The 12571-nt window shown below is 29.1% G+C and overlaps 1 protein-coding gene across 1 annotated transcript in view; it reads left to right on the plus strand.

Moving 5' to 3' along the window:
* The window catches only part of LOC139524190 (phagosome assembly factor 1-like), a 43632-nt gene extending 38705 nt beyond the window's left edge, over window positions 1-4927 (plus strand). Inside the window, exons 10-14 of the mRNA XM_071318820.1 lie at window positions 336-476; window positions 970-1052; window positions 1888-2002; window positions 3324-3455; window positions 4356-4927. Of these exons, the coding sequence (XP_071174921.1) occupies window positions 336-476; window positions 970-1052; window positions 1888-2002; window positions 3324-3455; window positions 4356-4418 (534 nt within the window). The 3' untranslated portion in view covers window positions 4419-4927. The remainder of the gene's footprint in view (window positions 1-335; window positions 477-969; window positions 1053-1887; window positions 2003-3323; window positions 3456-4355) is intronic.
* Window positions 4928-12571: the final 7644 nt, after the last annotated feature.

The following is a 12571-nucleotide window of genomic DNA, read 5'->3' on the forward strand; positions in this document are numbered from 1 at the left end:
CATAAGCCTTTGGAAATTTTGCAACTAATGCCATGCAATACTCTCAGAATGCTTGTTTTTCTTAAATTGCTCTTTAAAGAATAAGATAAAATATTGAATACTTGCAAATAAATAGTTGATAATTTTTTAACATCTTTCTGTTTTTCTGTTGTCATACAAAACTGAATTGAGAGGTAAAAGTATGGATAAGAGCGTGTTTTCAAAATATTTACTTGTAAATCAAAACTTAAAAATGAGTTTGATTATATTTAGGACTCATATTACTGTGGCTTCCTAATACATTATTGTATCTTAATAAATATAATAAATTTTCATGATTTTGTTTTTCCTTATAGGATGTTATTAGTGCCTTAGGTTGTCCTGGAAAGGTGTACTATAAAGCAGAAGATAAAATGAAGATTCATTCCCCTTATGTTCACAAGCGGATACGATCTCAATGTTCCGATTATTTCTTTAATTATTTTACCCTTGGTGTTGTAAGTATTGGTACATATGTTTGAAAGACTTACAATTCAACACATTAAAGTTATTGTGTATTAATAGTGATATGCACAGTTTGAAATATTTTGATCAAATTTAAAAAGAATAAAAATCTGATAACCAAATTCAACCCTGCAGGATCCTACTCCTTTGCTTGTGTTAGTCATTTTTATTTGAGATGGAAAAGTATTCAGAAATGATGCAGATCTAGTGTGTAATCTTTCTTCAAATGTTCAGCAGTTGATATGTTACCATTTGCATGATAGACCTGCCATTCACTCTTTATTATACAAAAAAAAAAACAAAAAAACAGAAAAATTTTGTTTAACTGGTATTTCATTAAAAAGAACAAATGCATTTATGTGAATCTTAAATTATAACTTGGATATATACTCCTGGTCATTCTCATTCATGCAAAAATCGACATACTATCTGTAAACCACAATTATCTCAATACACAAAATAATCAATACATACATTTTATTTCAGGATATTTTATTGGATGCCAATACACATCAAGTAAAGAAGTTTATTCTACATACTAATTTCCCGGGTCATTATAATTTTAATATGTAAGTTACAATATTTTACGTTTTTGCAAAATGCAACATTTGTTGTTTTCTTTTAAAGACATACTTTTTTGCAAAGTAGATTCTGAATTTGGATAAAGTAGATTTATAAGGAAAGTGAAGTCGATTTTTATTGTTTCAAGAAATATGATAGTCTGTTGATTGACATTTATCTATTTATTTCTAAGCGACAATGCTTACACCCCTTATTTATATTGAAAAATGAATATAACATGTTATAAATTTCATGAGTATTAAGCACTTTTCTGCAGTTATCTTCATCAGAAACACTTAAGGTGGTACCCAACACTTTCACTAAAATTAATTTGGCTCGTTTAATTTTCATAAAATTTTGACAAAGTATTTACTTTGACCCTTTTACAAAAATATAAAAAATTAAAATAATTTGAACCAAGCATTTTATCAGAAAAATTACACTGGTTATATAGCAACTTGACAAACACTAATTTTGATCATTGAAAAGCTTTATATTGCCTTCGTAACGCAACGTAATTAAAAGGTTTAGCTGATATTACAGAGTTATCTCCCTGTAGTGTTAGGTACCGCCATAAAGTCAAATAATTAAAAGCAAAGAATGTATAAGAAACGAAACAGGTGAAAGGCTATATCACCAAGAAGGAGGTAAAAGTTGCCAAATCCATTTGAGGTCAATTTTGATTGAGGGAGTTGAAACCTTATTTTCTAATGATTTAAAAAATTATGAAATGGTCAATTTTAGAAAGATTTGTTATGAATCATGTCAGTACTAATGCTTGACTGATAAAACCATCGGGGCGAAATGAATACACGTGTACACAAAGTATGTATCTGTTTGTAGGTACTATAGATGTGAGTGTAAGATTCCTGTGATGGTAGAGAACACTAAACCTAAACTGATACAGACAGGAGAAAATGAGGACGAAGAAGTGAGAGTTATTACAGCTTATTCTAAAGTAAGCCATTATTACAGTACAGCTATGGCTTATATAAAAGTACTTATTGTTATGTACTGATGTTAAGAACGAATGGTAAAAGTTTGTGTGACAGAACTTTTTGCATATTTTTATACGACAGCAAAAATTTTTTTTGCGTCGTATAATGTCGTCATTTTCTGCGTCGTCCAAAGACACATTTGGTTTCCAGACAATTACTTTAGTTTACGTGAATGGATCTCTTTGAAATTTAACTAGAAGGTTCAATACCTCAAAAGGAAGGTTGGGGTTGATTTTGGGGATGATGATCCAAACCGTTTTGGAATAAGGGGTCCAAAACAAGCAGTATTCTACTTTCAGGATATTAACTTGTGTATAAGCATTTCAATTGCTCTGAAATTGTACCACAATGTTTAATACCATAAGAAGAAGTTGGGATTCATTTTGGGGGTTTTGGTGCCAACTGTTTAGGGTAAAAAAAGGGGCCAAAAACAAGCATTTTTGTAGTTTATGTACACTAACTTACGTAGTTAAATTAGTGTAAGTGTATGGATCTCTCTGACAGTGTACCACAAAGTTTCATATCACAAAAAGAAGGCTATGATTGAGTTTTGGGGTTATTGTCCCATTCATGCAGGAATAAGAGGCCATAAAAGGGCCAAAAACAAGCATTTTTCTAGTTTTCAGACAATAACTTGGGTAACAGTCAATGACTTGTGTTTAAGTGTATAAATCTCTCTAAAATTATACCACAAGCTTCCACACTACAAAGGGATGGTTTTGGGGGTTATGACTTATATCTTATAGCAATAAGGGGCAAAAAAGGTGGAAAAACTAGGTTTTTTTCTGGTTAAAGGACAATTTAGACCATTTAAAAGCAGTGTAAGTGAGGTAGTCCAGTTTTAATTTAAAGAATCCAGTTATTTATCTATGTTTGATAACCTCCTTTATCCTTCAAACTGTTTGAAAATTATGTATTAAAAAAATGATGATGTATTTATTTTAGCCCTCACTATCGCTCGGGGAAAAATTATATAATGCCTACCCATGTTAAAACTACAATAAAGTATAGCTTGCATCAATTATTTCTTAAATTAAAAAGTGAAAGGCTGACCATCTTATGCATGTATGAATTGGGAGAAGTTTCTTTCACAAATGAAAAGAGATGTGTAATTGAATTTTGAGATTATGCGAAAACAGACTTTTCTTTTTGCCCAAATCTTTCTACACATTATAAATTCAGAAACTTTTGCGAGGATTTTATAATTGGCAAAAATTGTGATTTTGTGCAAAAAGTTCATTGATTTCTCTGATATACATATAAATAAATTATTTATTTCAGTGGGATTCTGTTCAGAATTACTTAATACGACCAGACCAACAGCCAGTGATATTAAATAGATCAGCATCTACAAATACAAGTAACCCCTTTGGATCTACATTCTGTTATGGTGTACAGGATCTTATATTTGAGGTAAATTATTTAAATAAGCTGTGATTTTTTACCCGAGTCTTGCCAGAGACAAATGTTACAGAAAGTTCAGCAAAGGGATGCTATTCCAAGAGTAATATAAAGCATAATTTTTCAGAAGGTCGAAGAGCTAGAATTTTCATATCTGGTATAAAAGATACCTTATTATCTGATCTTTCTGCCTATTATTTGTCCATTGTCCTTGAACACCCTTTTCAGTGTTCAATGACCTTTTAAAAAAATCAGTTTTTCTTATTGTGCTTTTTTAAAGTTTTTAGTTTTGTAGAATCATTGCAAGGTATCCATAAAAATTAGAAGATTTGGTATCATTGCTAATGAGATGAATCTCCAAAAAGACCAAATGTATTGTAGTTAACAACTAAGGCCTTCAAAAATGAGCAAAACTCATATTGTAGAATAAGCTATGAAGGCCCTGGAAGTGACAAATGTATAACATTCATGTGATAAAACTAGCAGCCTGAATTATGTACAAAACAAAAAGCAAAAACAAATATGATATACAGCAATAAGCGACAACCACTGAATAACAGGCTCCTCACATGGGACAAGCACATACCAAAAAGTTCATCAGACAGGGTTCATCTGAACATGGCCTCTTTTCATGGTTCAATGGGCAATGTTAAATTTTCAGTAAATGTATTAGGTCAATTTCTCAGAGGTCATTGTCAAGTATATTCTGTGTACAGATAAACTCAGCACAGATACCAGGATTGAAATTTTGTACTTGGCCTAGTTAGTCTGCAAAAGACGCTCAAATCAATAATCCAATTGAACAATTAAGACATGATTCTGGAGATCTTTTTCTGATTTTATTCAATTTAAAAACTTGAAATGTTTTATTATATATAAGAATGAATGCACTTGTTTGATGTTATGTTTCAGGTAATGCAGAACCAACATATAGCATCAGTAACTTTATATAGACCTAAATCTAGTGTATCTTGATCTCACGTCTACTTTGATTGGCTTAAACTTTCTCAGTTGATCACACACATGCCAACCTGCAGCAACAACAATAGTGATTGGCTAATGAACTAACCTATCATAGATATCATTGGAACTAAGTGTAATTACTGGTCCAATCTGAATGAATTAAAGTATTTGAATTAACTAATGTACCAATCATTACTGTTATTTATTTGTTGCCATGACTACAGAAGAGGAGAGAGAAGAAATACATCGCTGACTGAAGGATTCCAATTGAAGCTCAAATTATGAAAAAACCAGTGGACCAGTTTAAACGGCAGGGATGGCCTAGACAAAAAAAACAAAAACAAAAAAAAATCTCCACATTTCTCATCATTAAATGTTTTAGATATTGATTTTGGAAGTTGATTTTAAAGATGATGTACCTGTATGTGATTAGTTGTGTCTGAATGGAACTATTTTCATACGGATCAGTGAATCATTGCTATATGTCGCTGTATGAATTAAAAAATTTTCATACTTAGCCTGACCACTATATATGTTGCTGTCTGAACGAAAATGTTTTCATACTGGTCAGTGTACCATTGCTATATGTTGCTGTTTGAATCAAATTATTTTCATACTGGTTAGTGTACCATTGCTTTATGTTGCTGTCTGAATGAAATTGTTTTCAGAATGATCAGTGTACCATTGCTATATGTTGCTGGCTGAATGAAAATGTTTTCAGAATGATGAGTGTAGCATTGCTATATGTTGCTGTCTGAATGAAAATGTTTTCAGAATGATGAGTGTAGCATTGCTATATGTTGCTGGCTGAATGAAAATGTTTTCAGAATGATCAGTGTACCATTGCTATATGTTGCTGTCTGAATGAAAATGTTTTCAGAATGATCAGTGTACCATTGCTTTATGTTGCTGTATGAATTTAATTTTATCATACTGATCAGTGTACTGTGTTATATGTCGCTGTATGAATTAAAAAAAAATCATACTTGGCCTGACCACTGCTATATGTTGCTGTCTAAATGAAAATGTTTTCAGAATGATGAGTGTAGCATTGCTATATGTTGCTGGCTGAATGAAAATGTTTTCGGACTGATCAGTGTACCATTGCTATATGTACCTGCCTATAGAATTAAGTCAAATGTTAAATGATATTCTATTTACCTAAATTAAATGGTAGCAATATTGTACCTCTGTCCATAACATTCATTATGTATTTTTTGCAATGTTTTTTTACCATACATAATTGAGGTTGCTGATTTTGTCATAAATATTAATGTAATTTTGTGTGTAAAACTTAATCTACAAAAACAGATGGTCTGATCTTTATCAGATTTTTTAAAATAGTAAATTTTAAAACCACTGAGTGTTAAATATTTTTTTCCAAACAATCCTTGTTAAAAAATAGCAAATATTATGCATGTGCTGGCATATATGCAGGTTATCAATTTTTACTAGTTTAAGCATTATTATTAAATTATATTGTTATTTTAAGATATATATTTGTTTTTTTAAAGTGCTAAGAGTTGTATTTTACTTTGACTTAAAAAAATCATTTAACTTTAAGATAGTGGTACAAAATGTGTATAATTTTAAGTTTAGTTTTATTTTGAATATTGAAATTTATGCTAATTGTGACATTATAAAAAGATACATAAGTTTTCAAAATTGACATCTTTTTCTATCTAGTCATTGTCATTGTTTTATCTAATATTCATTTGGATAATAGCCATCAAATCTTTATTTGAAAATAAAACTGGAAAAGGGGACAATTTTGGGCCTTTTAAAACCTACTTCATTGCAACAAGAATAAATCATTTTCCCATAATCATCTATTTCAATGATCTCGTTAAAATATTTCTGTGTGAGAATGTGAATTGAGTGAAAAAAAAATCTTTCAAAATACGCAATTATTATCAGGTTTATATAAAAAATGGGATACAGTTACTTTGAAAAGAGACAATATTTCAACACAATGTGTTTGATGAATAACTTGCATGATACAAAATTCAAAAAAAATTGTGTTTGTGTCTGCATGTACTTGTTGAATATCTTAAAACGATAAAGTGAGTGTTCAATTTTATTTTGAGCTTTTAGAAATTAAACATTTATTACTGTCATTTTGTGGGTTTGAGAATGATCATTCTTTATTTTCAGAAATCCTATGAACAGGAAATATATATCTTATTTTCTGCAATTATAAAAAGTAGGACGATAAAACAATGTCATTATTGTCTCCTACCAACAAAGTCGAAGGGGACTTTAGGTATGTTTCAATATAAATTTTAGCCTTTAATTCCTACCACCTTTTTTTCCTTTAATGAATATAACTTCTGCAAAAGATTTTAACTTTAACTATTTTTCCTTTCACACAGAAATTGTGCTCAAAGTTATGTCAGTATTTGTGAGTGACTGTGATTTTAGACCATCCATTTCATTTTATCTTGTTAAACTTTAGTTTTAGGTGCTTGTTTATTTTATAACCAATAATTTTACCATTACTGGTACATTGTCAACCATTTAACCTTTAATTTTATTGAAGAAAGTTCTTGCTCTGATTCCATTATATCCATATCACTGAATGAATGATAGGTCAAAGAAAAATGGCAACCACTATCGGTCTTTAAATTTTTTTAAATGGCATATTTAAATTTTGAATTTCCCACTTTAGGAGTAGGGAAGATAGAAGTTTTTTTTTATGAAATATGGGAAAAAATCTAAAATATCGAGTTAAACAAAAGAATTGGAACAAATGAAAAAATAGAGAAAACAAATTTTGAAGGGTAATGTTCGGAATAGATTGTATTCCTGAGGTGTCAAACAAGAATTCAATTGATTGTGATATTGTGCTTATTTGTACATACTGAATATTGTAAAATATTTATTCTGTGTGTAACATAAACATTATGAATGTGTATGTGTAATTAACATGAATGAGGTATTTAAATGTATTTATGTATAGATATAAGAGAAAAAGGAAAGAAATATGTACAAAAAAACTACAAAAGGGAATCATCTAACACAAAAATATATAATTTACTTAAAATAATGCAATAGTTGTTTTCATATATGCAAATATTTCAAACATTCATATATATCAAACCTTTCAATATATGGTCACCATTGCTTAGTCAGTTTGAATATATGCATTTTTTACCCACTGCATTTAAGTCTATGTCATTAAAAAATATAATTGCTTTGCTCTGAACACAGTTACCGTATTTGGCCGTGTATAGTATGCAGTTATGTATAGTCCACACCCCCTTCTCATCCCCTTAAAATCGAGAAAAAAAGTTTTTTTCACCCACCCTTCCATCCTCTATCTGATTATAGGTTGTCTCTTTGATTTTTAAGGTATTTAAATTAACAATTACCTTTATCTTATCTAATTTATATCTAGGATGAATTCTAATTCTTACAGTCTTCAGTTATGTGCCTTAAACATTTTTGATTTTAACATTTTTTTAGAACAACTAATAAAACATTTTTCATTGCTAATATTTAACTTTAATCTGAGTTTTATCTGTAGGGCATTGTGTTGTGTAAATGATATTGATTACTTACAGTTCTTGAAACAAGCAAAGATAACATGTTGAACAATTATGCTGCATGTTTATATGAATATGATGGATTTTCTCTTTTACCGAAAAATAAAGCTATGAATATCTGCTTATTTAAATGATAAGTTGCAGCTAATCTTAGACCATTTTCAACTTCTTTGTAGATACCTTATAGAAAATTGTTCTATAAGTATTTTGGATTCATGAGTTCTTACTTTTGTATTTACCCTGGTTAAAGAACCATCACAAATTTAATAGTCCATAGATATGAGTGTTGCTATAGACTTATTGACAGAATTTATAACAATAAGAAAATCAAATATCCATGATAATAGTTTTTCCTCTATTTATGAAAATTTGGTACATTGTACTCACAAAAATGTGTTAAATCTACAGTAATTTTGACTTCCACATTTGTGTTTGTGAATAATGGTTAATCCAGAGAAGAGAATTTGTATGTGAATAGAAATGTAGTGTACAAACTAGTTCCTTAATATCTTGGTCTAAAAGGCATTGTTGAACTTAAAGGGAAGTTCTACCCTGAATATATTGTACAGCAATTGTGTGTTCAGAGTTGAAATACTGTGAAAAGAATCAAAGCTTGCCAATGTTGTAATTTTTGCTGTATATTTCATTTTGCATTTGTGATAGCCTTCTCAGGGTGCTTCGAATATGTTTTTAACGTTATTTATAGAAAGTTGCTTTTATTTTACTCCTGAAATTTGATTCTTATATGTTATCAAAGTGTGTACTAACTTTTTCCAATATAAAATAATTTTATAGTGCTTACACAAATACCATAAACATTGTTTTGGATAACTTAAGTCTTGCAGAATAATACCATTGGATATACATAAACAGGAGGCTGAAAAAATTCCTTGCTTCAGTTGATATTGAATATATTATACTTTGTTTAAGAAAATATTCAAAAGGTACTGAAAAATTGCATTAAAGAGATAAATTGGATACTTAATCAACAATCCTTTCATATGAAAAAGCAAATACAGAATATGAATTTAATGCAAGATGTTTGTTTCACAGATGTACACAGAGATTTCCCTACAGTTTTCTATATATATAGTGAAATTAATCACAAACATTGAAATCTCATTATAGAAACTCCACATTATACGGTAAACAATAAGCTTATTTTAACAACAAAGCGAAATATTTTTACATAAAACGAATACATAATTTTTGTTTCAAATAACAAATGAATTACAACGACCTACTCATCAGCCTTAATCCATACTTATTTTTCCCTTGTCAGATATTAATCATTCCACAAGTTGTATTTTTTTTTATTTCTTTACAGAAGATGTCTAAGTATTTTTTTTTATTTCTTTACAGAAGAGTTTAGACATCACTGTATCAGAGTCTAAGGTAAAAAAAGAAAATAGTGTTACAACAGATATCTGTTGTAACTATTTTGTTAACCAATCACAAAGTTTGAAGAAGTGTTTCAAAACATACCCATAATGCATTAGATTGAGCAACAATGAATCAGCATTTCTGTACTTATTTATTGCTTGACCATTGTTTACATTTGTATGATATGAAGCCTGTGTATAGAAATTTTGTCATATTAAAGTATGAATGCTCAATTTGTTTGTGGTCAACATACTTAAATGTTGCACAAGTATGTTGTATATGAATCTTTGTGACATATCTATAGCTGTTCTTTGTGTAATCATTCATGCATTGTATGTATTAACTTTTATACATGTGGAGTGAAAAAGTATGTATTAATTGAGTTCTTTTTTTGATCATTTTATGTATCAGCCCTGGGTTTAAAGATTGGTCTTTCATGTATGGAAAGGAAAATAGGTTTATGGTCAAGTCAAAGTAACTTACTGTCGTCTGCAGATGAATTGTTAATTTGACGTCTGCTCTTCATTGTTTAATAGTCCACATTATGTTAAGAAATCCACAAGGTGTGCAACCTTACTGAAGTTTATCTTGTTTTCAATTTAATCATAAAATGAAGATTTTGAAAAGTCAAGCACATGTGCTCATTAATTTTCAAATTTTCTGAAAGCTTAGAAACATGGCAATATGTCAGCTTTCTTTTTTTTTCTAAATGCAATGATATTAAATAAATAATTAGATAATTATTGATGTTGCATGTTTTTCCAGACATTGAAAATACATGTACCTTTAAAAGATGAAGTAAATATACAAGATTGGTATACAATAGTGCTGGAAAAGCAACAATTCAAACATTGAGTCAAAGGGGTTACACATTTTAGATTATATTTAGATTCATCACAATAACATGCCAAAAATTCATAGGATATTTTTCATTACTTTGACTTGGCCTTGTTAAGGAAATACATTTTTTTTCTGTGTAAATGAAGTTTTTGAATAATAGATGGATTATAATTGATAGGTATACCTTAAATTTGTCTTTTAAAAAGGAAGGATATTAATTCACACACACAAAACAACATTGAAGCCTTATGGTACTTTTTTATTTGGAGTGCTTTTTTTGGAGGTTAAAGAGGTTAATTATACCAAAACTGATATTTTATATTATTACTGAATTTATAAGATAATAATAGTTCAAAGATCAATAACTTACTATTGAAATGATGATAAAATATAATTTGAACAAAATTGTTAAATGTATGTATGAATTTTTCATATTAATGTTTTGATGAACAATCCTAACAGGGGATAATTACAAAAGTTTTTATATAACTACTAAAATGTATACTTTTATTGTGTGAAGGTATGAACTGATTTCTCCCTGTCTCACCCAACATCCTGAAGGAGACAGGGAACATGAACCTTTTCTTGTGATATGTAAAGAGGTTTTATGGTTAAAGGTCAATAAAATGAAACACCTGCAAGAAGATTAGAAAGACTTGAAAAACTCAAATACCTTTGGCTCTAGTTTTTATTATCTTTCTTACTTAGAAAAGTCTCAAAAGCTTAAAATTCTTTCTAGACTGGAAATCTTAAACTTTGGAATCTTGAGATTTCTTTGGACTTGAATTCTTCCATTTGTTTAATTTCAAATTAGGGGTTTTTATCATTCGAAATTTATAAAATATGAAGATGTTTTTATCATTTGAAATTTATAAAATATGAAGATTTCAGAAACAAAATGAAATTAGTTTCATATGTTTATATTATATAACAGTCATAGACTATTACTTTGAATTTGATCCTACAGTTCAAAAAAGGGGGATATAGTTGTTGACTAAATTTGTTCAGTCTAGAAGTTATATAAAAACTTTTGAGATGCTCCCTTACATTCATGATAATCACTCATTTTATGAGATTATATTACATTATGAGGGTATAAAAAATATTGGTTAAACTTTCGTATTATTCCAAAATTTTAGTCAGTAATTATTTCTATGATCTTAACATAATATTTGTTTTAACAGGTGAATTTGATTTTATGATTTGAAATTTTTATTGTGTTCAAATGTCATTGAAATGAAGTAATTTATTTTTATTAAACTATGCAACTCCATTGTGTGTGTGCGTTTTTTATAGTTAATTGACAAGTGTGCATGTGTGCATACATGATGTATGTCTTGGTAAAATGAGTTGTGTTATATTATGAATTCACATTTATCAGATAACCAGTTTACTTCTAAATGTCAAGCTCTAATTTGTCAGTGCTATTAATATAAATACAAGGAGATGTGGTATGAATGTGAATGAGGATATATACAGTGCTAGTTTACAAAGTTATGGTCTGCAAGAAGATGTGTCAACCTACCTGGACACAGTTGAAGGCTTTATATAGCAAATTTACCTGACCATATCAGGAAATAGGTATTTAGTCGGATCTTAACACATACTTGTGATTTGTTTAAAACCGGTTTTGATAAAAATAAACGAAGAAATGTCGAAATGATCAGGACTTAATTAAATCCGTATTTCGGTAAGATGGTGCAAGCATAAGATTTTTATTGCATCTTACACTTTGAGAAGCGAATAATCTTTAACTACTTTATTCAAATATTGTGTAAAAACATTAATTTTGAGCTATGAAAGTCAAGTGGCTCGAGAATTTTTCTGAGGAAGTTTTAAAAAATTGCAAAGAAATATTTTTACAGTGGATTAGTTTTCATTAGTCTTCTTTATCTATAGATTAACAACTTTTGGTTATATTTATAATTTAGAATCATCATTGAAGGTGGAGCACGATTGCACAGTTAATTAATTATATTGATGTGCAATTTGTATGCAAGAGTGACATTCCTTTGTATTATGTGCCGATTCGAAAAAGTTATGGGAGTATTGGCTCCCCTTAACAGGTTCATTTTTTAAAATAATTAAGTTTAGGTTTCTGATATAATTTTGAATAATTACAAAATGTATCAATTCAATATATTTCAGTTTTTGTTATTGGTGTATCAAAAATATTGATGTACGAATATAATTTCATAAAATTGAAACATTTAAAATGATTACATACCAATATAAAGAACCGCTCATCATTTTTTAAAAAGACTATGATTGAAATTTGTATAATTTCTCTTCTCTTGATGATAGTTTGATTGGGAAATGAACCACAGTTATCTAATGGTAATCACAGAGAGGGACTAGCAAGCAATTTTTAATTGTAGCTTATTCAACGTTAAAACA

Source organism: Mytilus edulis, chromosome 5, assembly GCF_963676685.1.
Source record: "Mytilus edulis chromosome 5, xbMytEdul2.2, whole genome shotgun sequence".
Classification (NCBI taxonomy): domain Eukaryota; kingdom Metazoa; phylum Mollusca; class Bivalvia; order Mytilida; family Mytilidae; genus Mytilus; species Mytilus edulis.